This window comes from Serinus canaria, chromosome 9, assembly GCF_022539315.1.
Source record: "Serinus canaria isolate serCan28SL12 chromosome 9, serCan2020, whole genome shotgun sequence".
Lineage (NCBI taxonomy): Eukaryota > Metazoa > Chordata > Aves > Passeriformes > Fringillidae > Serinus > Serinus canaria.
The window spans coordinates 11,485,975-11,512,088 of NC_066323.1; the positions used below are offsets into that span (position 1 = coordinate 11,485,975).

The 26,114-nt window shown below is 51.5% G+C and overlaps 1 protein-coding gene across 1 annotated transcript in view; it reads left to right on the plus strand.

Moving 5' to 3' along the window:
• LOC103815631 (IgGFc-binding protein-like) overlaps positions 1-26,114 on the plus strand; it is a 53,899-nt gene that overhangs the window by 13,948 nt on the left and 13,837 nt on the right. The window contains exons 12-52 of the mRNA XM_050978127.1: positions 149-747; positions 1,108-1,672; positions 1,825-2,024; positions 2,128-2,508; positions 2,870-3,156; positions 3,538-3,809; positions 4,132-4,188; positions 4,377-4,526; positions 5,129-5,388; positions 5,788-5,801; positions 6,012-6,104; positions 6,684-7,164; positions 7,524-8,088; positions 8,241-8,440; positions 8,544-8,924; positions 9,286-9,572; positions 9,954-10,225; positions 10,548-10,604; positions 10,793-10,942; positions 11,545-11,804; positions 12,204-12,217; positions 12,428-12,520; positions 13,172-13,479; positions 13,993-14,234; positions 14,330-14,613; positions 14,727-15,004; positions 15,309-15,907; positions 16,267-16,831; positions 16,984-17,183; positions 17,287-17,667; positions 18,029-18,315; positions 18,697-18,968; positions 19,704-19,796; positions 20,562-20,809; positions 21,078-21,255; positions 21,762-21,870; positions 22,369-22,463; positions 23,058-23,234; positions 24,179-24,381; positions 24,677-24,821; positions 25,553-25,797. Coding sequence (XP_050834084.1) covers positions 149-747; positions 1,108-1,672; positions 1,825-2,024; positions 2,128-2,508; positions 2,870-3,156; positions 3,538-3,809; positions 4,132-4,188; positions 4,377-4,526; positions 5,129-5,388; positions 5,788-5,801; positions 6,012-6,104; positions 6,684-7,164; positions 7,524-8,088; positions 8,241-8,440; positions 8,544-8,924; positions 9,286-9,572; positions 9,954-10,225; positions 10,548-10,604; positions 10,793-10,942; positions 11,545-11,804; positions 12,204-12,217; positions 12,428-12,520; positions 13,172-13,479; positions 13,993-14,234; positions 14,330-14,613; positions 14,727-15,004; positions 15,309-15,907; positions 16,267-16,831; positions 16,984-17,183; positions 17,287-17,667; positions 18,029-18,315; positions 18,697-18,968; positions 19,704-19,796; positions 20,562-20,809; positions 21,078-21,255; positions 21,762-21,870; positions 22,369-22,463; positions 23,058-23,234; positions 24,179-24,381; positions 24,677-24,821; positions 25,553-25,797 — 10,547 coding nt within the window. The remainder of the gene's footprint in view (positions 1-148; positions 748-1,107; positions 1,673-1,824; positions 2,025-2,127; positions 2,509-2,869; positions 3,157-3,537; positions 3,810-4,131; positions 4,189-4,376; positions 4,527-5,128; positions 5,389-5,787; positions 5,802-6,011; positions 6,105-6,683; positions 7,165-7,523; positions 8,089-8,240; positions 8,441-8,543; positions 8,925-9,285; positions 9,573-9,953; positions 10,226-10,547; positions 10,605-10,792; positions 10,943-11,544; positions 11,805-12,203; positions 12,218-12,427; positions 12,521-13,171; positions 13,480-13,992; positions 14,235-14,329; positions 14,614-14,726; positions 15,005-15,308; positions 15,908-16,266; positions 16,832-16,983; positions 17,184-17,286; positions 17,668-18,028; positions 18,316-18,696; positions 18,969-19,703; positions 19,797-20,561; positions 20,810-21,077; positions 21,256-21,761; positions 21,871-22,368; positions 22,464-23,057; positions 23,235-24,178; positions 24,382-24,676; positions 24,822-25,552; positions 25,798-26,114) is intronic.

Here is a 26,114-nt window from a genome sequence, read left to right on the forward strand (position 1 = left end):
AATTTTAAACAGGTAGGGCTGAGAATACATGTAGAGACAAAGACACCATAGAGAAAATAGGGAGGAGGATACATTTTCAAAGGGGGATATTCAGTAGAAAGCAGTATTCTGTTCTCCACGTAATTTGCTGGATCATCTGTCTTGGCAGCAATCGCTTGTCCTGAACACAGTCACTATGAGCCCTGTGCTGCAGCCTGCCCTGCCACCTGTGTTGACCCAATGGCGCCTGTTACCTGCAGCCTGCCGTGCGTGGAGGGCTGTGTGTGCGACAGCGGGTACCTGCTCTACAACGACCACTGCGTGCCCAGCCAGCAGTGCGGGTGCTGGCACAACGGGCAGCACTACCCCGTGGGCTCTGAGTTCTGGACGGACAACACCTGCTCCTCCAAGTGCACCTGTCCCGCACGGGGAGGCAAAGTGCAGTGCTTCAATGCCTCCTGCCCTGCGGGCCAGTACTGCGGGGTGCAGAACGGGCAACCTGTGTGCCTTGAACACTCCTACGGCATCTGCCACGTCCACGGGGACCCCCACTACCAAACCTTTGACAAGGTGACGCACAACTTCATGGGCAACTGCACCTACACCCTGGCCAAAGTGTGCTCCAACACCACTTCCCTGCCCTACTTCAACGTGGAGGCCAAGAACGAGCACCGTGGCAACCCCCACGTGTCCTACGTGCGCGAAGTCGTGGTTGAGGTGTATGGACAGCGCATTGTCATCCTCAAGCAGCAGAAGAGCCACGTGCTGGTAGGCAGTGGGGCTGGAATGAGAGTCGTGCAGCTGCAAGGCTGGGCTGGCCGCTGCTGCTGGCAGGGCCTGGCATGTACCAGTACTCCCAGGAATGGGTGGGTTCCTCTGAAGGCACCAGATCGCTTTGTTTTCCCTTCTGGGAGGGGCTGGAGGAGGAGGAGTCAAATGGGGAACATGGGCTATGTTGGGCACTGTGCAGAAGCCAGCATGCAGCTCTGTGAGCCCCAGGAGTGTTGTGGTGTGGGGACATTCCTGGCAGCTGTTTGCCGTGCCTGGGCTGGCAGCTGCTTTCCCAGGCAGGAGCAGCCAGGGAGGCCGGGAACAGGCCCGGGGTTCACTGTGGTGTGTGTGCCATAGGTGAACAACGTGCGCCAGACGTTGCCGGTGAGTGCAGCAGGAGGGGCCATCACAGTGAGCAAGAGCGGTCGCTACATCGTCCTGGAGACAGACTTTGGCCTCAGAGTGTCCTACGACACTGACCACTCGGTGGAGGTGAAGGTGCCCACCACCTACTTCAACCTGACCTGCGGCATGTGTGGCAACTTCAACAACCTCAGAGACGACGAATACATGATGCCCAACGGGCAGCAAGCCGCAGACTCCAATGCTCTGGGAGAGAGCTGGCAGGTGCCAGACAGTGACCCCTCCTGCGGTGTCCCCGAGCCCTCCCCACCCTGCAGTGCAGAAGAGGAGAAGCTCTACCAGTCTGACCAGTTCTGTGGCATCCTGACCACCAGGCCCAGCTCTTTTGAGAGCTGCCACAGTGTGATCAACCCCCAGGACTACTTTGACACCTGCTTGTATGACTTGTGTGCCCTGAATGGTGGCCAGGAGTTCCTGTGTGCTGCTCTGGAGGCCTATGCTGACGCGTGCCAGGCAGCTGGTGTGACTCTTCTTCCCTGGAGGAATGCTACCTTCTGCCGTGAGTACCTGCCTTGCCATTGCCAGAAAGGGAAATGGGCCACAGCCTTGGCTCCAAACCTCTGGCCAATGTGTGTCTTAGATCTTTCCCTTCCCTCAAGGCTGTCCATGATTGAAGTCTTGTTTGTCCTAATTTTCCCCTTCCCATTGCAGCCCTGCAGTGTCCTCCCAACAGCTACTATGATCCCTGCATGACGGGCTGTCCTGCTACCTGTGTTGACCAACACGCCCCCCAGAACTGCTCCAAGCCTTGCATGGAGGGCTGTGCATGTAGCTCTGGCTTCCTCCTGAGCGGAGACAGCTGTGTGCCTGAGGCCAACTGCGGCTGCCACTTTGAGGGCAACTACTATACTGTGAGTGAAAACCCTGCCCTGCTTTGCAGACCCCTGCCAGGCCACTCCTCTTCCTGTACTTTCCTGCCTCACACACTGAGGTTTGGTGTTTCCCTGCCTGCAGGAAGGGGAATCCTACGTGAATGAGAACTGCACTCGCCAGTGCCGGTGCGAAGCCAAAGGCCAGATGGTTTGCTCTGCCCTGTCCTGTGGCGAGGATGAGGTCTGCAAGATCCAGGATGGCCAGAGGGGCTGTTACCCAGCCAGCACTGCCATCTGCCACATCTACGGTGACCCACATTACAGCACCTTTGATGGGAAGCTCCACCACTTCCAGGGCTCCTGCAACTACACAGTGGTGACGGGCTGTGGCAACTCCTCCGTTGGCTTCAGTGTCACCACCCGCAACAAACATCGCGGCAGCCAGAGCTGGACAGCTCTGAACTCTGTGGCACTGTCCCTCGAAGGCCTCCACATTGCACTGCGCGAGCACAAGGCGGTCTACGTAAGCCTCTCATTTTGGTATCTGGGAACAACAGACACACTGGACAGTCTTAAAATAGCCCACTGTCCCCAGGGAGAGCTTGCTGTTCCCTGAGCCTGCTGCATGCTCACAGAGCAGCATGGGAGAGCTCTGAGTGGGGCCACATATGGCTGCTGATGCAGGCACAGCTTCTTGGTTGCTTTCCTGAGCTTTCAGTGTGCCATTGGGACAGTTGCTGCTGCCCTCGTAGGTCTGGGCAGGCTTTCTCATGGCAGCAGTGCTTCTGGCTCACTGGCACCGGCACTACCCTGGTGAGGAACAGTGACCTCTCCGTGGAGGGCACATCTTAATGCTTCTGTCTCCCTCTGTTCCCCTTCTCCAGATCAACGGTGCCCTGGTCTCCCTGCCTGCTTCTCCTGCCCCTGGCGTCACCATTTCCCTGAGCGGCTCCTACGTGCGGGTTTCTACCAAGCTGGGCCTGCAGCTGCAGTTCAATGGGGACCATGAGCTCCTAGTGAAGGTGTCTGAGAAGTACAAGGGCAAACTCTGTGGGCTGTGTGGGACGTACACTGGGAGCCAGCAGGATGACTTCATGCGACCCGATGGGGTGGTTGTACCCGACTTCAACGACTTTGGAACCAGCTGGATGGTGCCGGATGATGAGTGGCCGTGAGTCCCTGTTCCACCATGCAGATGAAGGACAGAAGGGAGCGTGGGAGAGGGGAACTTTGAGGGACATCCGGAGGGAGGGTTGGTGATGGCAAGCATGGGGCAAGGCAGAAGAGGCAGCTTCCTGACCCCTGGGAGAGCGGGCTGAGCCTGGGCAGGATGCTTTTCCTAAGCTGCTTGGATTGCAGCTGCCTCAGTCGTTTGTTTCTGTCCACCTGAAACCAGGGAGGGCAATGGTGCCTGTGGGCCATGTGTTCCACCCTTTCAAGTGAGAGATCTGCACTGCAGAAGCTGAGGTTATGGCTGGGGAGGAGGTCAGGAAACGCAGTGCCGGCTGTCAGCAAGCTGCAGGGAACTCAGGGCTGTTTGTCTGCTTTGTAGGTGTGACCCAGCCATCAGCCCACCTGCATCCTGCTCCCCTGCTGAAGAGGAGGCAGCTAACCAGCAGTGTTCAATCCTCACACACCTCGGTGGCCCATTCCAGCCATGCCATGCAGTTCTGCCACCCAAGACATACTTTGAGAGCTGTGTCTATGACCAGTGTGCCACGGGTGGCAGCACGGAGCAGCTCTGCAATGACCTGGGGGCCTATGCTGCAGCCTGTGCTGAGGCGGGCGTTGATCTGGGAGACTGGAGTGCTGGCACTGTCTGTGGTAAGCCTTCTGTTGACCACCTTTGATTTCCTTGAATCTCAGAGTCAAGGGATGGGGCAGTTCTGGGGGCAGTACATGGGGCAGAGATTTCCCCATGTATCACATAACTAGCCATTCTGGTGGGCCAGCCCTTGCATGAGGAGACTCCTCTAGACAGGTGGAATCCCTGTCCTGCCCTTTGTTTGCAGTGGTGTGGGTGGTGTTATGGGAATTGTGCAACATCCCCATTTGGGAACAAATCTCCATTATCAAACATACCTCCTCCACTTCTCTTTTGCACTGTTTCATTCACCTTCTCCTACAACCTTGCCCCCCTTTCCAGGCACTACAACGCCACCTCCCCATACAACAACATCACCGTTGCCTGGGACAAGCACAGGTACTGTTGTCTCCCATCTGAGGTTTTCAGTGGCTGTGCTCAGCTCTTCCCCCTTGGCTGGCCACCCTTGCCTGTCCACGGGCATGCCCTGGATGTGCATGGATGTACCTGATCCCCGATGTTTATGGGGAAAAGGTGGCCCCACCCTCACTCTAAAACCTCTGCTGTTCTTTCTGCACAATGTTCAGCTCCTCCAACAGACTGCAATTTTGCCTGCACATTTGACGAGGACTTCTGTGGGTGGGTCCAGGCAGATTACAGCAGCATTGACTGGATAAGGAACAAAGGCCCAACGCCCACGCCAAATACTGGCCCATCCTCTGACCACACAACAGGAGGTAGGAATGGCAATGAGGACACACAGGCTGAGGGGTGTTCCCACTAAGATGGCAACAAATTTCTAACAGCAAACACAGACCACGTCTTTGCTGGCCTTCCTCCAGAGCACTTTGTCCAGTGTCCCCGAGGACCACAGGATTCCTCTGGGAGGATTTGCAGCCCTGAAAATCAGTTTGTGCTGACCCCAGAGCAGGCAAGGTCCTGTCATGCAGGGGAGAATGCAATGCACAGCTTGATGACCTGTCGGTCTCTTGGGAAGACAAATGAATCTGTGACTCTGTTACGAGATCCTGGCTTTTCCAGAGGGCAAAGATGAGGGTTCTCCCAATCTGCAGGGCCATGTGAGGACTGTGACAATACTATGGAGGTGTTTCCATGTCCCAGTGCAAAGCATACATCTGCCATGGCCCTGAGAGCACATTCATAGAGGCATTCAGTTCTGGGGAGGGTTGTAGCTTTGAAGGATCTGTGTTTGCTCTCCCCTCCTTTTGCCTGCCTGAAACTGCAGCTGGGGAGCTCCCAGGACTGTGCTTGGGCCGTCCCTGGCTGCTTTGGGTAGCTCTGATGCATCTGTGACAGTGTGGCTCATGCTTTGTTTCAGATGGCTACTACATCTTCCTGCAAGGGAGTGCTGATACTCTTGCCGGTTTTGTGGCTATCCTGGTCAGTCCAGAGTGCAGCTGGGAAGGAACACTCTGCTTCCGCTTCTGGTACCACATGTACGGAACTGCTCAAACAATGGCCCTGCGGGTGTACGTGCAGAAGGGTGATGAGCAAGTGATGGTCTGGAAAGAAGTCGGGAACCATGGAGACAGGTGGCACTTGGGAGAGGTCACAGTGAACACCACTGGAAACATGCAGGTAAGGCCACAGGCTCTCACTGTCATTTTAGAGGAACCGTGCTTTCTGATGGCTCTTCACACATGTAGCTGGAGCTAATGCTGGAACCATTCCTTTCCTTAGATTCTGCTGGAGGGAGAATGGGGTGAAGATGTGCGGAGCAACATAGCATTGGATGATTTCTCCATTGTAAAGGGATCCTGTGCAGGTACAAGGCTTGGCTTTAGGAAGAGCAGCTTGAGACATGTCCCTGACTGAGGCAGCAGGCTGTGCTAGAGACACAGCTGTGCTAGAGGCAGAAGCACAGGTTGTTTTTGGGCACTGATGCACCTTGTGACCAAGTCTACTCTCCTCTGGGAGGCTGGAGCACTGGCAATGCCTGCAGTCACTCTTTTAGTTCACGTGTTACAAGGCCCACAGACCATTGGCCACAGGTACAGAAGTGCCTTATCTGTTGGTGTCACCCAGCTAAGCTGGCAGCAGAGCCATGGAGTGGGACAGCTCTGCCTGAGATGACACTCTTCAATCCCTGTCCTGGCTATGCCTGGTCATGGTGTTGGGTACTTCAGAAGGGTGAGAGAACCAGATGTCTGCTACAAAACACCCTTATGGGTGCACATCTCTCTAACTCTCTCTTCTGCTAGGTCCATCGACACCAACACCCACGGTCCCCTTGCCAAGTACCACAACACAGCCTGTACTCACCACCTCACCAACAAGCCCCCCACCCAGCTCAGGTACTGCCATGTTTCATCCCTGTCTCCTACTGCTCCTTAAAAGTGTTCCTTTTGTTTCCTCCATGTCCATAACCATAGGGCATGTCTGTCTCTTCCTTCGTTCTGTCTATTCTGGTGGAAGAGTTTTGGATGTGGCGTCATTGTTCTGTCTCTGTCCTGGGCATCCTGAGCCTTTCTGGTCAAGCTTTTTCGCTGTTTTTGATGAGTGGACAAGGTGCCTGGAACAAAACTCCCCTGTTGGTGCACAGGTCTTCTAACTCTCCCTCGTGTTAGGTCCTTTGACACCAACACCCATGAGAGCTGTGTCAGGTAGCACAATGCAGCCTGTACTTACAACCTCACCAACCAGACCTATACCACCTCAAGTACTGCCACCTCCCATCCTCTTCTGGTTCTGTTTTTCGAAACTTTTCATTTTGCTTCCTCCAAGGACCATTACATGGCATGGAGGGTCTGTACCAAAGGAGGCTGTGCCTCCTCCTATCTCCCAGCTCTGCTGCTGGTGGTAGCATTTTGGCAGAGATATAACAGTGCCATCCCTGCCCTGGATCTCTCGGGTCAGTGTGTCTGCTTTTGGAGGAAGGCAGGATTAGCTGCTTACAACAACCACTGCGTGCCCAGCCAGCAGTGCGGGTGCTGGCACAACGGGCAGCACTACCCCGTGGGCTCTGAGTTCTGGACGGACAACACCTGCTCCTCCAAGTGCACCTGTCCCGCACGGGGAGGCAAAGTGCAGTGCTTCAATGCCTCCTGCCCTGCGGGCCAGTACTGCGGGGTGCAGAACGGGCAACCTGTGTGCCTTGAACACTCCTACGGCATCTGCCACGTCCACGGGGACCCCCACTACCAAACCTTTGACAAGGTGACGCACAACTTCATGGGCAACTGCACCTACACCCTGGCCAAAGTGTGCTCCAACACCACTTCCCTGCCCTACTTCAACGTGGAGGCCAAGAACGAGCACCGTGGCAACCCCCACGTGTCCTACGTGCGCGAAGTCGTGGTTGAGGTGTATGGACAGCGCATTGTCATCCTCAAGCAGCAGAAGAGCCACGTGCTGGTAGGCAGTGGGGCTGGAATGAGAGTCGTGCAGCTGCAAGGCTGGGCTGGCCGCTGCTGCTGGCAGGGCCTGGCATGTACCAGTACTCCCAGGAATGGGTGGGTTCCTCTGAAGGCACCAGGTCGCTTTGTTTTCCCTTCTGGGAGGGGCTGGAGGAGGAGGAGTCAAATGGGGAGCATGGGCTATGTGGGCACAGTGCAGAAGCCGGCATGCAGCTCTGTGAGCCCCAGGAGTGTTGTGGTGTGGGGACATTCCTGTCAGCTGTTTGCCGTGCCTGGGCTGGCAGCTGCTTTCCCAGGCAGGAGCAGCCAGGGAGGCCGGGAACAGGCCCGGGGTTCACTGTGGTGTGTGTGCCATAGGTGAACAACGTGCGCCAGACGTTGCCGGTGAGTGCAGCAGGAGGGGCCATCACAGTGAGCAAGAGCGGTCGCTACATCGTCCTGGAGACAGACTTTGGCCTCAGAGTGTCCTACGACACTGACCACTCGGTGGAGGTGAAGGTGCCCACCACCTACTTTAACCTGACCTGCGGCATGTGTGGCAACTTCAACAACCGCAGAGACGACGAATACACGATGCCCAACGGGCAGCAAGCCGCAGACTCCAATGCTCTGGGAGAGAGCTGGCAGGTGCCAGACAGTGACCTCTCCTGCGGTGTCCCCGAGCCCTCCCCACCCTGCAGTGCAGAAGAGGAGAAGCTCTACCAGTCTGACCAATTCTGTGGCATCCTGACCACCAGGCCCAGCTCTTTTGAGAGCTGCCACGGTGTGATCAACCCCCAGGACTACTTTGACACCTGCTTGTATGACTTGTGTGCTCTGAATGGTGGCCAGGAGTTCCTGTGTGCTGCTCTGGAGGCCTATGCTGACGCGTGCCAGGCAGCTGGTGTGACTCTTCTTCCCTGGAGGAATGCTACCTTCTGCCGTGAGTACCTGCCTTGCCATTGCCAGAAAGGGAAATGGGCCACAGCCTTGGCTCCAAACCTCTGGCCAATGTGTGTCTTAGATCTTTCCCTTCCCTCAAGGCTGTCCATGATTGAAGTCTTGTTTGTCCTAATTTTCCCCTTCCCATTGCAGCCCTGCAGTGTCCTCCCAACAGCTACTATGATCCCTGCATGACGGGCTGTCCTGCTACCTGTGTTGACCAACACGCCCCCCAGAACTGCTCCAAGCCTTGCATGGAGGGCTGTGCATGTAGCTCTGGCTTCCTCCTGAGCGGAGACAGCTGTGTGCCTGAGGCCAACTGCGGCTGCCACTTTGAGGGCAACTACTATACTGTGAGTGAAAACCCTGCCCTGCTTTGCAGACCCCTGCCAGGCCACTCCTCTTCCTGTACTTTCCTGCCTCACACACTGAGGTTTGGTGTTTCCCTGCCTGCAGGAAGGGGAATCCTACGTGAATGAGAACTGCACTCGCCAGTGCCGGTGCGAAGCCAAAGGCCAGATGGTTTGCTCTGCCCTGTCCTGTGGCGAGGATGAGGTCTGCAAGATCCAGGATGGCCAGAGGGGCTGTTACCCAGCCAGCACTGCCATCTGCCACATCTACGGTGACCCACATTACAGCACCTTTGATGGGAAGCTCCACCACTTCCAGGGCTCCTGCAACTACACAGTGGTGACGGGCTGTGGCAACTCCTCCGTTGGCTTCAGTGTCACCACCCGCAACAAACATCGCGGCAGCCAGAGCTGGACAGCTCTGAACTCTGTGGCACTGTCCCTCGAAGGCCTCCACATTGCACTGCGCGAGCACAAGGCGGTCTACGTAAGCCTCTCATTTTGGTATCTGGGAACAACAGACACACTGGACAGTCTTAAAATAGCCCACTGTCCCCAGGGAGAGCTTGCTGTTCCCTGAGCCTGCTGCATGCTCACAGAGCAGCATGGGAGAGCTCTGAGTGGGGCCACATATGGCTGCTGATGCAGGCACAGCTTCTTGGTTGCTTTCCTGAGCTTTCAGTGTGCCATTGGGACAGTTGCTGCTGCCCTCGTAGGTCTGGGCAGGCTTTCTCATGGCAGCAGTGCTTCTGGCTCACTGGCACCGGCACTACCCTGGTGAGGAACAGTGACCTCTCCGTGGAGGGCACATCTTAATGCTTCTGTCTCCCTCTGTTCCCCTTCTCCAGATCAACGGTGCCCTGGTCTCCCTGCCTGCTTCTCCTGCCCCTGGCGTCACCATTTCCCTGAGCGGCTCCTACGTGCGGGTTTCTACCAAGCTGGGCCTGCAGCTGCAGTTCAATGGGGACCATGAGCTCCTAGTGAAGGTGTCTGAGAAGTACAAGGGCAAACTCTGTGGGCTGTGTGGGACGTACACTGGGAGCCAGCAGGATGACTTCATGCGACCCGATGGGGTGGTTGTACCCGACTTCAACGACTTTGGAACCAGCTGGATGGTGCCGGATGATGAGTGGCCGTGAGTCCCTGTTCCACCATGCAGATGAAGGACAGAAGGGAGCGTGGGAGAGGGGAACTTTGAGGGACATCCGGAGGGAGGGTTGGTGATGGCAAGCATGGGGCAAGGCAGAAGAGGCAGCTTCCTGACCCCTGGGAGAGCGGGCTGAGCCTGGGCAGGATGCTTTTCCTAAGCTGCTTGGATTGCAGCTGCCTCAGTCGTTTGTTTCTGTCCACCTGAAACCAGGGAGGGCAATGGTGCCTGTGGGCCATGTGTTCCACCCTTTCAAGTGAGAGATCTGCACTGCAGAAGCTGAGGTTATGGCTGGGGAGGAGGTCAGGAAACGCAGTGCCGGCTGTCAGCAAGCTGCAGGGAACTCAGGGCTGTTTGTCTGCTTTGTAGGTGTGACCCAGCCATCAGCCCACCTGCATCCTGCTCCCCTGCTGAAGAGGAGGCAGCTAACCAGCAGTGTTCAATCCTCACACACCTCGGTGGCCCATTCCAGCCATGCCATGCAGTTCTGCCACCCAAGACATACTTTGAGAGCTGTGTCTATGACCAGTGTGCCACGGGTGGCAGCACGGAGCAGCTCTGCAATGACCTGGGGGCCTATGCTGCAGCCTGTGCTGAGGCGGGCGTTGATCTGGGAGACTGGAGTGCTGGCACTGTCTGTGGTAAGCCTTCTGTTGACCACCTTTGATTTCCTTGAATCTCAGAGTCAAGGGATGGGGCAGTTCTGGGGGCAGTACATGGGGCAGAGATTTCCCCATGTATCACATAACTAGCCATTCTGGTGGGCCAGCCCTTGCATGAGGAGACTCCTCTAGACAGGTGGAATCCCTGTCCTGCCCTTTGTTTGCAGTGGTGTGGGTGGTGTTATGGGAATTGTGCAACATCCCCATTTGGGAACAAATCTCCATTATCAAACATACCTCCTCCACTTCTCTTTTGCACTGTTTCATTCACCTTCTCCTACAACCTTGCCCCCCTTTCCAGGCACTACAACGCCACCTCCCCATACAACAACATCACCGTTGCCTGGGACAAGCACAGGTACTGTTGTCTCCCATCTGAGGTTTTCAGTGGCTGTGCTCAGCTCTTCCCCCTTGGCTGGCCACCCTTGCCTGTCCACGGGCATGCCCTGGATGTGCATGGATGTACCTGATCCCCGATGTTTATGGGGAAAAGGTGGCCCCACCCTCACTCTAAAACCTCTGCTGTTCTTTCTGCACAATGTTCAGCTCCTCCAACAGACTGCAATTTTGCCTGCACATTTGACGAGGACTTCTGTGGGTGGGTCCAGGCAGATTACAGCAGCATTGACTGGATAAGGAACAAAGGCCCAACGCCCACGCCAAATACTGGCCCATCCTCTGACCACACAACAGGAGGTAGGAATGGCAATGAGGACACACAGGCTGAGGGGTGTTCCCACTAAGATGGCAACAAATTTCTAACAGCAAACACAGACCACGTCTTTGCTGGCCTTCCTCCAGAGCACTTTGTCCAGTGTCCCCGAGGACCACAGGATTCCTCTGGGAGGATTTGCAGCCCTGAAAATCAGTTTGTGCTGACCCCAGAGCAGGCAAGGTCCTGTCATGCAGGGGAGAATGCAATGCACAGCTTGATGACCTGTCGGTCTCTTGGGAAGACAAATGAATCTGTGACTCTGTTACGAGATCCTGGCTTTTCCAGAGGGCAAAGATGAGGGTTCTCCCAATCTGCAGGGCCATGTGAGGACTGTGACAATACTATGGAGGTGTTTCCATGTCCCAGTGCAAAGCATACATCTGCCATGGCCCTGAGAGCACATTCATAGAGGCATTCAGTTCTGGGGAGGGTTGTAGCTTTGAAGGATCTGTGTTTGCTCTCCCCTCCTTTTGCCTGCCTGAAACTGCAGCTGGGGAGCTCCCAGGACTGTGCTTGGGCCGTCCCTGGCTGCTTTGGGTAGCTCTGATGCATCTGTGACAGTGTGGCTCATGCTTTGTTTCAGATGGCTACTACATCTTCCTGCAAGGGAGTGCTGATACTCTTGCCGGTTTTGTGGCTATCCTGGTCAGTCCAGAGTGCAGCTGGGAAGGAACACTCTGCTTCCGCTTCTGGTACCACATGTACGGAACTGCTCAAACAATGGCCCTGCGGGTGTACGTGCAGAAGGGTGATGAGCAAGTGATGGTCTGGAAAGAAGTCGGGAACCATGGAGACAGGTGGCACTTGGGAGAGGTCACAGTGAACACCACTGGAAACATGCAGGTAAGGCCACAGGCTCTCACTGTCATTTTAGAGGAACCGTGCTTTCTGATGGCTCTTCACACATGTAGCTGGAGCTAATGCTGGAACCATTCCTTTCCTTAGATTCTGCTGGAGGGAGAATGGGGTGAAGATGTGCGGAGCAACATAGCATTGGATGATTTCTCCATTGTAAAGGGATCCTGTGCAGGTACAAGGCTTGGCTTTAGGAAGAGCAGCTTGAGACATGTCCCTGACTGAGGCAGCAGGCTGTGCTAGAGACACAGCTGTGCTAGAGGCAGAAGCACAGGTTGTTTTTGGGCACTGATGCACCTTGTGACCAAGTCTACTCTCCTCTGGGAGGCTGGAGCACTGGCAATGCCTGCAGTCACTCTTTTAGTTCACGTGTTACAAGGCCCACAGACCATTGGCCACAGGTACAGAAGTGCCTTATCTGTTGGTGTCACCCAGCTAAGCTGGCAGCAGAGCCATGGAGTGGGACAGCTCTGCCTGAGATGACACTCTTCAATCCCTGTCCTGGCTATGCCTGGTCATGGTGTTGGGTACTTCAGAAGGGTGAGAGAACCAGATGTCTGCTACAAAACACCCTTATGGGTGCACATCTCTCTAACTCTCTCTTCTGCTAGGTCCATCGACACCAACACCCACGGTCCCCTTGCCAAGTACCACAACACAGCCTGTACTCACCACCTCACCAACAAGCCCCCCACCCAGCTCAGGTACTGCCATGTTTCATCCCTGTCTCCTACTGCTCCTTAAAAGTGTTCCTTTTGTTTCCTCCATGTCCATAACCATAGGGCATGTCTGTCTCTTCCTTCGTTCTGTCTATTCTGGTGGAAGAGTTTTGGATGTGGCGTCATTGTTCTGTCTCTGTCCTGGGCATCCTGAGCCTTTCTGGTCAAGCTTTTTCGCTGTTTTTGATGAGTGGACAAGGTGCCTGGAACAAAACTCCCCTGTTGGTGCACAGGTCTTCTAACTCTCCCTCGTGTTAGGTCCTTTGACACCAACACCCATGAGAGCTGTGTCAGGTAGCACAATGCAGCCTGTACATACAACCTCACCAACCAGACCTATACCACCTCAAGTACTGCCACCTCCCATCCTCTTCTGGTTCTGTTTTTCGAAACTTTTCATTTTGCTTCCTCCAAGGACCATTACATGGCATGGAGGGTCTGTACCAAAGGAGGCTGTGCCTCCTCCTATCTCCCAGCTCTGCTGCTGGTGGTAGCATTTTGGCAGAGATATAACAGTGCCATCCCTGCCCTGGATCTCTCGGGTCAGTGTGTCTGCTTTTGGAGGAAGGCAGGATTAGCTGCTTACAACAACCACCCCTGCTGACACTTGCTACTTCTTCCTCTCTCTCTCCATAGGTCCACTTCCTACTACACCCTCTACTCCCCTGCCAAATGTTACAACACCATCAACACCAAGACCAACAACTACACCTGGAACGACCTCAGGTCCACTTCCTACAACACACTCCACTCCGCTGCCAAACGTTACAACACCATCAACACCAAGACCAACAACTACACCTGGAACGACCTCAGGTCCACTTCCTACAACACACTCTACTCCGCTGCCAAACGTTACAACACCATCAACACCAAGACCAACAACTACACCTGGAACGACCTCAGGTCCACTTCCTACTACACCCTCTACTCCCCTGCCAAACGTTACAACTTCATCAACACCAAGACCAACAACTACACCTGAAACAACCTCAGGTCCGCTTCCTACTACCTCCCCCACTCCGCTGCCAAACGTTACAACACCGTCAACACCAAGACCAACAACTACACCTGGAACAACCTCAGGTACCACTATTATTCATAGAGTTCTGAGTCCTCTCCAAAACCCATACTGGGAACATGGTGCATTTGCATTTAAGGGCTCTTATTTGATTTATTTCAGTCTCTCTCAATAATTATACATGCAGTGAATGTTGTTCCGCTTCCAAGGGTATGTGTGGGAGAGCTGTGCTTCCAGCAATAGGATGTTTGAGTAGCTTTGAACAGTATGTCTGGAAAACTTAATAATATCGGGATATAGGTCTATAGTACCTCTGTTTGTCCATAAAGACAATAGACAAGTCATGCACTAGATACAGTTTGAGCAAAGTGAGCACAGGAGAAGAGGCAGCAGGAGGTGCTCAACTGAAAGTTTCCTCTGGTCTTTCCACTGTCAGGCACCTGTGTGGTAGAAGGAGACCCTCACTACCACACATTTGACAATCAGTTACACAATTTCATGGGCACCTGCACCTACACCCTCTCCAAGCTGTGTGAGAGCAACAGCTCCCTGCCCTACTTCAACGTGGAAGCGGCCAACGAGCACAGGGGAGGCAACACCCGTGTGTCCTATGTCCGATACGTGGATGTCGATGTGGCTGACCAGCGGATAAGGCTGGGACAGGGCGGAGTGGTGACGGTGAGCCTGAGGGGGAGATGCTGTGGGGCTGTGTGAGCAGAGAGAACGGTGCCCAATGGACTGCTCCAATCCTGTCTGGCTTCCTGTCCTTCCAGGTCAATGGAGTGGAAGAGATCCTGCCTTGCAGCCCATCTGCGGGCGTGCAGGTCTTGTCCAGTGGGTTCTACACCATGGTCATGACAGACTTTGGCTTGAGAGTCAAGTTTGATGGGAACCATCGGGTGGAGGTGACACTTCCAAGCACCTTTGGGCAGAAGGTTTGTGGCATGTGTGGCAACTACAACGGGATAGCAGCAGATGACTTCCAGAACCCAGAAGGGACAATGGAGCCAGACTCCACCAGCCTGGGCAACAGTTGGGAAGTGTCCAATGACAGCAGGTGGGTATGGCCCTGTGTGTAGCCCTGGGGACACATTGGGCAGGAGCAGGAGGAGGGGGCACCAGGAGAAGTCCACAAATGACCCAGGAGTCCTTCTGCCTGTCTTTCTGCAGCTGCTCAGCAGGACCTGTGCCCACCCCAGCCTGCAATGAGACCGACAAGGAACTCATCAGCAGCAGCCACTTCTGTGGCCTCCTCACTGACACCAGTGGCCCGTTTCAGGTGTGCCATGCTGTGCTGAGCCCCAGCAGCTACTTTGACACCTGCAGCTATGACCTGTGTGAGCTGGGGCTGGACCGTGAGACCTTGTGCAAGAGCTTGCAGTCCTATGCAGATGCCTGCCAGTCACTCGGTGTCCAGATACCTGTGTGGAGGAACTCAACATTCTGCCGTAAGTCCAGACATGCTACCTGGGGCCAGTACTCTCAGGAAAACACGGGACAGGATTGGAATAGTGAGCTGGAGAATAAGAACTATTCTTTTTATGGGCTGTAGGGATGTACAGGTATATATCAGTATTAGAGGCATCACCTCTGTTGCCCCTGATTAATTTTAAACAGGTAGGGCTGAGAATACATGTAGAGACAAAGAGACTGTAAAAAAAAGAGAGGTGGTTTTTTTTTTCAAACGCGGATATTCAGCAGAAAGGTGTATTTTGCTCCCCAAGTAATTTGTTGGGTCATCTCTCTCGGCAGCAATCACTTGTCCGGCCAACAGCCACTATGAGCCCTGTGCTGCAGCCTGCCCTGCCACCTGTGTTGACCCGACAGCTCCCAACAACTGCAGCCTGCCGTGCGTGGAGGGCTGTGTGTGCGACAGCGGGTACCTGCTCTACAACGACCACTGCGTGCCCAGCCAGCAGTGCGGGTGCTGGCACAACGGGCAGCACTACCCCGTGGGCTCTGAGTTCTGGACGGACAACACCTGCTCCTCCAAGTGCACCTGTCCCGCACGGGGAGGCAAAGTGCAGTGCTTCAATGCCTCCTGCCCTGCGGGCCAGTACTGCGGGGTGCAGAACGGGCAACCTGTGTGCCTTGAACACTCCTACGGCATCTGCCACGTCCACGGGGACCCCCACTACCAAACCTTTGACAAGGTGACGCACAACTTCATGGGCAACTGCACCTACACCCTGGCCAAAGTGTGCTCCAACACCACTTCCCTGCCCTACTTCAACGTGGAGGCCAAGAACGAGCACCGTGGCAACCCCCACGTGTCCTACGTGCGCGAAGTCGTGGTTGAGGTGTATGGACAGCGCATTGTCATCCTCAAGCAGCAGAAGAGCCACGTGCTGGTAGGCAGTGGGGCTGGAATGAGAGTCGTGCAGCTGCAAGGCTGGGCTGGCCGCTGCTGCTGGCAGGGCCTGGCATGTACCAGTACTCCCAGGAATGGGTGGGTTCCTCTGAAGGCACCGGGTCGCTTTGTTTTCCCTTCTGGGAGGGGCTGGAGGAGGAGGAGTCAAATGGGGAGCATGGGCTATGTGGGCACAGTGCAGAAGCCGGCATGCAGCTCTGTGAGCCCCAGGGGTGTGGAGGTGTGAGGATATCCCTGTCAGCTGTTTGCCGTGCCTGGGCTGGCAGCTGCTTTCCCAGGCAGGAGCAGCCAGGGAGGCCGGGAACAGGCCCGGGGTTCACTGTGGTGTGTGTGCCATAGGTGAACAACGTGCGCCAGACGTTGCCGGTGAGTGCAGCAGGAGGGGCCATCACAGTGAGCAAGAGCGGTCGCTACATCGTCCTGGAGACAGACTTTGGCCTCAGAGTGTCCTACGACACTGACCACTCGGTGGAGGTGAAGGTGCCCACCACCTACTTCAACCTGACCTGCGGCATGTGTGGCAATTTCAACAACCTCAGAGACGACGAATACATGATGCCCAACGGGCAGCAAGCCGCAGACTCCAATGCTCTGGGAGAGAGCTGGCAGGTGCCAGACAGTGACCCCTCCTGCGGTGTCCCCGAGCCCTCCCCACCCTGCAGTGCAGAAGAGGAGAAGCTCTACCAGTCTGACCAATTCTGTGGCATCCTGACCACCAGGCCCAGCTCTTTTGAGAGCTGCCACGGTGTGATCAACCCCCAGGACTACTTTGACACCTGCTTGTATGACTTGTGTGCTCTGAATGGTAGCCAGGAGTTCTTGTGTCCTGCTCTGGAGGCCTATGCTGACGCGTGCCAGGCAGCTGGTGTGACTCTTCTTCCCTGGAGGAATGCTACCTTCTGCCGTGAGTACCTGCCTTGCCATTGCCAGAAAGGGAAATGGGCCACAGCCTTGGCTCCAAACCTCTGGCCAATGTGTGTCTTAGATCTTTCCCTTCCCTCAAGGCTGTCCATGATTGAAGTCTTGTTTGTCCTAATTTTCCCCTTCCCATTGCAGCCCTGCAGTGTCCTCCCAACAGCTACTATGATCCCTGCATGACGGGCTGTCCTGCTACCTGTGTTGACCAACACGCCCCCCAGAACTGCTCCAAGCCTTGCATGGAGGGCTGTGCATGTAGCTCTGGCTTCCTCCTGAGCGGAGACAGCTGTGTGCCTGAGGCCAACTGCGGCTGCCACTTTGAGGGCAACTACTATACTGTGAGTGAAAACCCTGCCCTGCTTTGCAGACCCCTGCCAGGCCACTCCTCTTCCTGTACTTTCCTGCCTCACACACTGAGGTTTGGTGTTTCCCTGCCTGCAGGAAGGGGAATCCTACGTGAATGAGAACTGCGCTCGCCAGTGCCGGTGCGAAGCCAAAGGCCAGATGGTTTGCTCTGCCCTGTCCTGTGGCGAGGATGAGGTCTGCAAGATCCAGGATGGCCAGAGGGGCTGTTACCCAGCCAGCACTGCCATCTGCCACATCTACGGTGACCCACATTACAGCACCTTTGATGGGAAGCTCCACCACTTCCAGGGCTCCTGCAACTACACAGTGGTGACGGGCTGTGGCAACTCCTCCGTTGGCTTCAGTGTCACCACCCGCAACAAACATCGCGGCAGCCAGAGCTGGACAGCTCTGAACTCTGTGGCACTGTCCCTCGAAGGCCTCCACATTGCACTGCGCGAGCACAAGGCGGTCTACGTAAGCCTCTCATTTTGGTATCTGGGAACAACAGACACACTGGACAGTCTTAAAATAGCCCACTGTCCCCAGGGAGAGCTTGCTGTTCCCTGAGCCTGCTGCATGCTCACAGAGCAGCATGGGAGAGCTCTGAGTGGGGCCACATATGGCTGCTGATGCAGGCACAGCTTCTTGGTTGCTTTCCTGAGCTTTCAGTGTGCCATTGGGACAGTTGCTGCTGCCCTCGTAGGTCTGGGCAGGCTTTCTCATGGCAGCAGTGCTTCTGGCTCACTGGCACCGGCACTACCCTGGTGAGGAACAGTGACCTCTCCGTGGAGGGCACATCTTAATGCTTCTGTCTCCCTCTGTTCCCCTTCTCCAGATCAACGGTGCCCTGGTCTCCCTGCCTGCTTCTCCTGCCCCTGGCATCACCATTTCCCTGAGCGGCTCCTACGTGCGGGTTTCTACCAAGCTGGGCCTGCAGCTGCAGTTCAATGGGGACCATGAGCTCCTAGTGAAGGTGTCTGAGAAGTACAAGGGCAAACTCTGTGGGCTGTGTGGGACGTACACTGGGAGCCAGCAGGATGACTTCATGCGACCCGATGGGGTGGTTGTACCCGACTTCAACGACTTTGGAACCAGCTGGATGGTGCCGGATGATGAGTGGCCGTGAGTCCCTGTTCCACCATGCAGATGAAGGACAGAAGGGAGCGTGGGAGAGGGGAACTTTGAGGGACATCCGGAGGGAGGGTTGGTGATGGCAAGCATGGGGCAAGGCAGAAGAGGCAGCTTCCTGACCCCTGGGAGAGCGGGCTGAGCCTGGGCAGGATGCTTTTCCTAAGCTGCTTGGATTGCAGCTGCCTCAGTCGTTTGTTTCTGTCCACCTGAAACCAGGGAGGGCAATGGTGCCTGTGGGCCATGTGTTCCACCCTTTCAAGTGAGAGATCTGCACTGCAGAAGCTGAGGTTATGGCTGGGGAGGAGGTCAGGAAACGCAGTGCCGGCTGTCAGCAAGCTGCAGGGAACTCAGGGCTGTTTGTCTGCTTTGTAGGTGTGACCCAGCCATCAGCCCACCTGCATCCTGCTCCCCTGCTGAAGAGGAGGCAGCTAACCAGCAGTGTTCAATCCTCACACACCTCGGTGGCCCATTCCAGCCATGCCATGCAGTTCTGCCACCCAAGACATACTTTGAGAGCTGTGTCTATGACCAGTGTGCCACGGGTGGCAGCACGGAGCAGCTCTGCAATGACCTGGGGGCCTATGCTGCAGCCTGTGCTGAGGCGGGCGTTGATCTGGGAGACTGGAGTGCTGGCACTGTCTGTGGTAAGCCTTCTGTTGACCACCTTTGATTTCCTTGAATCTCAGAGTCAAGGGATGGGGCAGTTCTGGGGGCAGTACATGGGGCAGAGATTTCCCCATGTATCACATAACTAGCCATTCTGGTGGGCCAGCCCTTGCATGAGGAGACTCCTCTAGACAGGTGGAATCCCTGTCCTGCCCTTTGTTTGCAGTGGTGTGGGTGGTGTTATGGGAATTGTGCAACATCCCCATTTGGGATCAAATCTCCATTATCTTCCTCCACTTCTCATGATGTCTGTTTTAGAGGGATCCTGTGCAGATACAAGGCTTGGCTTTGGGAACAGCAGCTTGAGACATGTCTCTGACTGAGGCAGCAGGCTGTGCTAGAGGCACAGCTGTGATAGAGGCAGAAGCACAGGTTGTTTTTGGGCACTGATGCACCTTGTGACCAAGTCTACTCTCCTCTGGGAGGCTGGAGCACTGGCAATGCCTGCAGTCACTCTTTTAGTTCACGTGTTACAAGGCCCACGGACAAGACATTGGTCACAGGTACAGAAGTGCCTTATCTGTTGGTGTCACCCAGCTAAGCTGGCAGCAGAGCCATGGAGTGGGACAGCTCTGCCTGAGATGACACTCTTCAATCCCTGTCCTGGCTATGCCTGGTCATGGTGTTGGGTACTTCAGAAGGGTGAGAGAACCAGATGTCTGCTACGAAACTCCCTTATGGGTGCACATCTCTCTAACTCTCTCTTCTGCTAGGTCCATCGACACCAACACCCACGGTCCCCTTGCCAAGTACCACAACACAGCCTGTACTCACCACCTCACCAACAAGCCCCCCACCCAGCTCAGGTACTGCCATGTTTCATCCCTGTCTCCTACTGCTCCTTAAAAGTGTTCCTTTTTTTTCCTCCATGTCCATCACCATGGGGCATGTCTGTCTCTTCCTTCATTCTATCTATTCTGGTGGAAGATTTTTGGATGTGGTGTCACTGTTCTGTCTCTGTCCTGGGCATCCTGAGTATTTCTGGTCAAGTTTTCGGCTGTTTTTAATGAGTGGACTAGGTGCCTGGAACAGAACTCCCCTGTTGGTGCACAGGTCTTCTAACTATCTCTTGTGCTTGATCCTTTGGCACCATGAGAGCTGTGTCAGGCACCACAGTGCAGCCTGTACTCCCTACCTCACCAACTAGATCTTGTGAAAGTAATACTCACTTTAAGTTCCAGAAATTACATGAATTCCGAACCCCAGACTGCTGATAGTGCAGCACTCTGTTCTTTCTAATCAGCCCTGTGAAGTTTCTGATTTAATTCTTTCTATTTAAGCAGAAAAAGCCTTTCAGATGTAGCACTAAAAACTCTGTTCCCCTTTATAGAACAATGACTTAATTCTGACTTTTACCCAACTTTCTTCATCAACCTCTAGCATAGATTTCTGCTACTCCACAGTAGATTTAGAGTCCAAAGATTGCAGGCTGGGTTGGCCTTTGGAGTCTATTGACTGATGTCATCACTGTTACATCTGAGCAACAAATACAGCATGAAACAAACAAACTGGACGCCTAGCAGCTGCAAAACTCTGGTGAAGACTGAGAGGGTCTTTTTCCTTCTTCACAGATCGTGCTTCCTGCAGTGCCTCTGGGGACCCACATTACAACACTTTTGACCACAAAGTCCATAATTTCATGGGAAATTGCACTTACACCCTCTCCAAAGTGTGCACTGCCTCGGAGAGTCTTCCATACTTTGATGTGTCTACAACAAATGAGCACAGAGGAGCCAACACCAAAGTTTCTTATGTGAAGTCAGTGCACGTGGAAGTCTATGGCAATCTGATTTCTCTGTTGAAAAACAAGAAAGTGAATGTAAGAAAATACTATTTAAAAGACATATATATTTTTTAACTGACATGCAGATAATTATTATCTCAGTTGAGTTTCTAACAAAACTTTATCTTTTCATTAATTATACATACTCATTGTAATGAGATCTCCACCAAACTTGCTCACATGTTCTTTGATCAGTTCCAGTTCCCCTATGCACAAGATCCTATCTTTCAGCAATCTGTATAAGCTGCTGCTAGTTGTAGGAGTCCCAACAGCCATACACTTACTTTCACAATTTGATGTACAGGTGAATGGTCACAGAATGAACTTGCCTGTATTTATTGAAAAGAAGATCAGTATTCAAAGCAGTGGTGGATATGTTCTCTTGGAAACTGATTTTGGACTGTGGGTGAGATATGATGGAAATCACTATGCAGAAGTCTCTGTGCCTTCTAATTACAGTGGTCTGCTCTGTGGCCTCTGTGGTAAGTGTTAGTGGGCAATTACTAATTTTTTTTTCTTAGCATGTAGAAATTACAAGAGTAGTTTGCCTTGTGAGTTTCTGATTATTTGGTTTGGATCATCTGGAGTTTTCTAGTTCAATTATCTCTTCATGGGTTTTTCACACTTTCAATGCAGGAAATCAGCCTAAGAATATGATGCAAATAGCACTGCTTAATTTTTAGTCCAACATTCTGCATGTAGGATCCAAGAAAATTAGTAGGGTCTTTTTTAGGTAAGTTTTTTTCTTGGATGTAATCTAGTTACATAGCAACTTACAGACTCCCTGCTTCAAAAGTCTGAGCAGCAGCTCTTGTCAGTAATCAAAACACAATTCTGCTCTTATTTTGCCCAGTACAGATTGATGTTACATATTTTTCTCCCTAGAATTAAAATTCTCTCATTTTAATTTATTTTACAACTGGAAGCCTAGGTTTTTTCTACAGGTTTGAACTTCATGTGTCCCATAAATCTCTTTCTACCCTCACAGGTAATTATAATGGTGATCCAAATGATGATAATATCAAGCCCAATGGTGACATTGCAAGTGATTCCACTGATCTTGGAGAAAGCTGGCTGGTGCCTGAGAATAACACCATGTATGTAAAATCATTTCATCATGTGGCATTTGCTGTGTAAACTCTTAAAATCAAATGTCCATCTACTTGCTGGCTTTTTCCCCAGTACCTTTCTACATCTTTCAGCTGCCCTTTAGAAGTAGGGAGCTGGATTTTCACCTAAACCAGTGAATGATAAGAGAGCTTGTGTCCTTTAAGTCTCATTTTCCGAAGTAGGGACTGTTTTTTGAGTGTGAGGGGGGATGGTACACCAGTCCAGTTCCCTGATTGGAAACCATAACTGTTTGGACCCCATAGCTCTTTTTTTTCAGCTAAGAATGAGCCTTTGAATCACCCAGAAGGGATCAAAAAAGGGCCATTCAGTGAGAGGGCTGACATCAGCTTTTCAAAGAAGCTGGATAAAGTCTTGTGACAGAAATAAAATGCACTCTTTTGTGCAGGGTAGTTATTTATTAATTTGCCACTGAAAATCTGATAGTAAGAGATGTGAAACATGTTTGGTTTGCTTGCTTTCCCCAGATGCTCCAGTGGTGGGAAAGAAGAGCAATGTGATCCTGTGTTGGAGAGTGAGGCTAAGAAAAACACAGCATGTGGCATGATCACAGACCCAACAGGTAGTGTGTTGACAGATCTCTGTGAGCCATGTGATGGAGCATGGTCTAGCTTGTGTTGTCCCTTCCCTATAATCTCTTTTTCTGAGCTTATATTGGAAGCATATAAAGCCTCTGGTGTGACTGGCCAATGTAAAACCCATAGGTGCCTGGCTAGAATATGCCATCTGTTTAGACAATGCCAATGTGTCCAGGAATTTTATCTGGGAACCATGGCTGCTCTTTGTGTTATAGTGGCTTGTACTCTGCTTGCTAAAAGAAGCAGCTCAGATGGATTGTCAGTGTGTGTATTACAGACACTTTATCTGAAATTCTGTACATGTTCCCTGCAGTAGTCTAGAATTAGTGGTTTTCCTAGGCAGCAATGCTCAATTTATGTAAGTTATGTTGTATCAATCATGCAAAAAGAGGAAAACCTGATCCAGGGAGCCCATTTTTATACTGTGCATTGTGTATCTATTTCAAGTACTAGATTAATTTAACACAGCCTGGAACACCCACAATGTGTTTGCTGTGACAGAAAATACATGGTGGTCAGTCTTAACATTCCAGTGGGTTGTTTCTATTCTTTTATCTATATCTTCTTGATTTACACAGGAATCTTCAAGGACTGCCACAGCAAGGTGCCTCCACAGAATTTCTTTGAAAACTGTGTTTATGACATGTGTTTCACTGGGGGACAGTCAACATCCTTATGCTATGGACTGCAGGCCTATGCTGAGTCGTGTGTTAATGCTGGGATATGCATAGAGTGGAGGAATGCTACTCTTTGCCGTGAGTGTTTTGATATAAATATCTATTCTGAATTTTAACTTCATTGTCCTCTACCTTCTCCATGCATGTTATTTCATTTTACGTAATGTTCTGAGTGTAGTCAGTCTTTTACAATGTCTTGAGCCTGCTTCAGATTCAGAACCATTCCAGGACTTGTATAAGCTGCTAATTTTGAGAACATTAGGATACATGCAGGTTAAATTCTTAAAGTTTTATAATATTTATAATTTGCTATTATTTCTTGGAAAAGTCTGATTACATTCAACTGTGTCTTATGTGAGCTTCTGCATTGAAGAAATAGGTTCCTTTGCTTCAGTGAAAATCTACCATCCTCAATCCTAAGTGGAGCTGGTATTCCTCCATAAAACATGATTATCAATGCCCTTTGGTTAAAAAAAAAAAGAGACCTTGAAAAGGACTAAGAGATCCTGTTATAGGGACAGAAATAAAGGAGAATCATATGTAGTGACTTACAACTGAATCCAGCCAAACCCATGTTTTTCTGTGGTTTTTTTTAGACAATAGAAATGGACAAATACTTCAGGATTTCTGTAAAATGTAACATTATCCTTGGGGACCATATCTTGAGCAATAGAAGCCCAATTGTACCATAAGCAGAAGGGGTGTGAAAGCATATTGTTCTCAAGGAATCTCAGTCAAAGACAGAGTGTGATTTTTAGTTCTATCTTGGAATATATAGCAGATGCTATATAGTAACTACAGTAATGGGGACATATCAGCTGGTATGGCAAAATATTCTTCTATCCCATAACTGGGTCACATTATGCCTTTAAATCAGCAGAAAAGGGTTTGTACTCAGCACTTTCCTGCCAGACTTTCTAACAGCCATTTTGTATATTTTTAGGAGCAAACAGTGAAAGCATCAGGAAGAACTTTATTTTGATTTTTCCCTTTTGAGTGATCTTTTTTTTCTCTTTATTTAGCAATGTCCTGTCCTGGAGGCAGCATCTACAAGAGCTGTGGTACTAGGTGTCCCTCTACCTGTTTGAACATCTCACCAGTTGATTCCTGCAGTTCTTTGCCAGTGGAAGGTTGCTTCTGTAAGGAAGGCTATGTTTTGAGTGGAGACAAATGTGTGCCAGAAAGCAACTGTGGTTGTGTTGATGAAAAAAACCATTATCACCAGGCAAGTTACATCAGATATTTAAAGAAAAAAAGGAAAAAAACAAAACCAGGGGGTCTCATTCTTTGCCACTGTGAGGGGAAAAACATATTAATAACATTACCCAATTCATATTTACACCATTAATAATTTCAAAATGGGCCTACTTTGCCAGGTTTCTTGATCCATAAACTGCATACAATTGCCCAAATGATTATATATAATGAACATTCAAATACTAATAATTTGATTGTCCCTTATGTTTTACCTTCCTATTTATCTTACAATATATACTTCTACACCCTTTTTCCCCATGTAGCTGAATGAAAGCTGGTTCCCCCATAACCCCTGCACTGAGCGCTGCACCTGCAGGGCAAATAACACCATTGAGTGCATATCCTGGGAGTGTGGAGTCCAAGAGGAGTGCAGTATTCTGGATGGTGTGCTGGGCTGCCATTCCAATGGTGAGTCCTGCCTGAAAACCACCCCAGTGTCAATTCCATCATTAGATCCTCTTCTTCTTCTAGCTTTATTATAAATATCTTTTCATATGGGATAGGAAAAAGTCCCAGCTGACTGCCAGTGTTGAGATGAAAATGCATGATGTTCTGTCATGCAAGCACAGATGCCCTCCTGCTGTAGTGGATATCAGCAAAAACTGATGCTGCCCAAAAGTTTGCAAGGTTGCTTGCATTCTATTTGTCCTGATAATGAAAATTCAAGTCCCACATCACCAGTGCTGCAAGTTTTAAATTTGGTTGCATTTCTGTGAGAATTGTATTTCTGTGGGCCTAAGTAATGACAAGCGCATTATGTACTGATATCTATAGATGCAATTTTATTTACTTTATATTTACATCTGTATTTGTACAGTTAATTATGTATTTTTATACAGATAAGTAGAAAAGCTTTGTATTACTCTCAACCATACCATAAATCATAGCTACAACAGCATATAGAAGTGTATACAGAAGTTCACTTGCTGCCAAGTTGTCCTTTCGTATACAATTTGCTTTCTGGAACCTTCTTATTTACAAATAAATGTCCTTGGCATGAACCTGAGATGCCTCTCTGAAAGTTTGCCCACATAATAACACTCAGGATGAGTTTGCTATACTAATGCCAACTGCTTTGGTCACCTGAGTCCATGGTGAAACCCAGTACAAAGTTCTCAGATCATTTGTTTCACCTTCAGGTCACGCAATATGTCAAGTGGTAGGAGATCCCCATTATTTCACTTTTGATGGAATGAAGTACACTTTTGTGGGAACCTGCACCTACACTTTGGTTGAGGTTGTCAACACTGCCACCAATGTCATTCCTATAACCATACTTGGCAAGAATGAAGACAGAGGACTAAGAGGGGCCACATACCTGAAAGAAGTCTACATCGATTTGTATGGTGTACGAATCACCCTTCAGAAAAACCAAGGAATCCTGGTAAGTGGTGGTGCTCTTTTTTCTGGCAAAAAATATCTTAAAATTAGCTGGCTTAGAATAGCTGTAGGAAAAAGGATCTTCCTATATGTCCTAAGGAACATATATGCATATGCTTAACAATTGTGGGCACCCCCATAAAGTGGATGTCATGAGGAAATAAAATTTCTCACTAGTTCCCAAGACTTCTGGTTTGGGTTTACTGACCTGTTGTCCTTATCTTAGAGATTGAACCCAGGGCCTCCAGACTGGGGAATTGTTGCCTGAATTAAAATATGAGACTCCCCACTTCAACAGTTTTTATTGAGCCAGTCACCTCT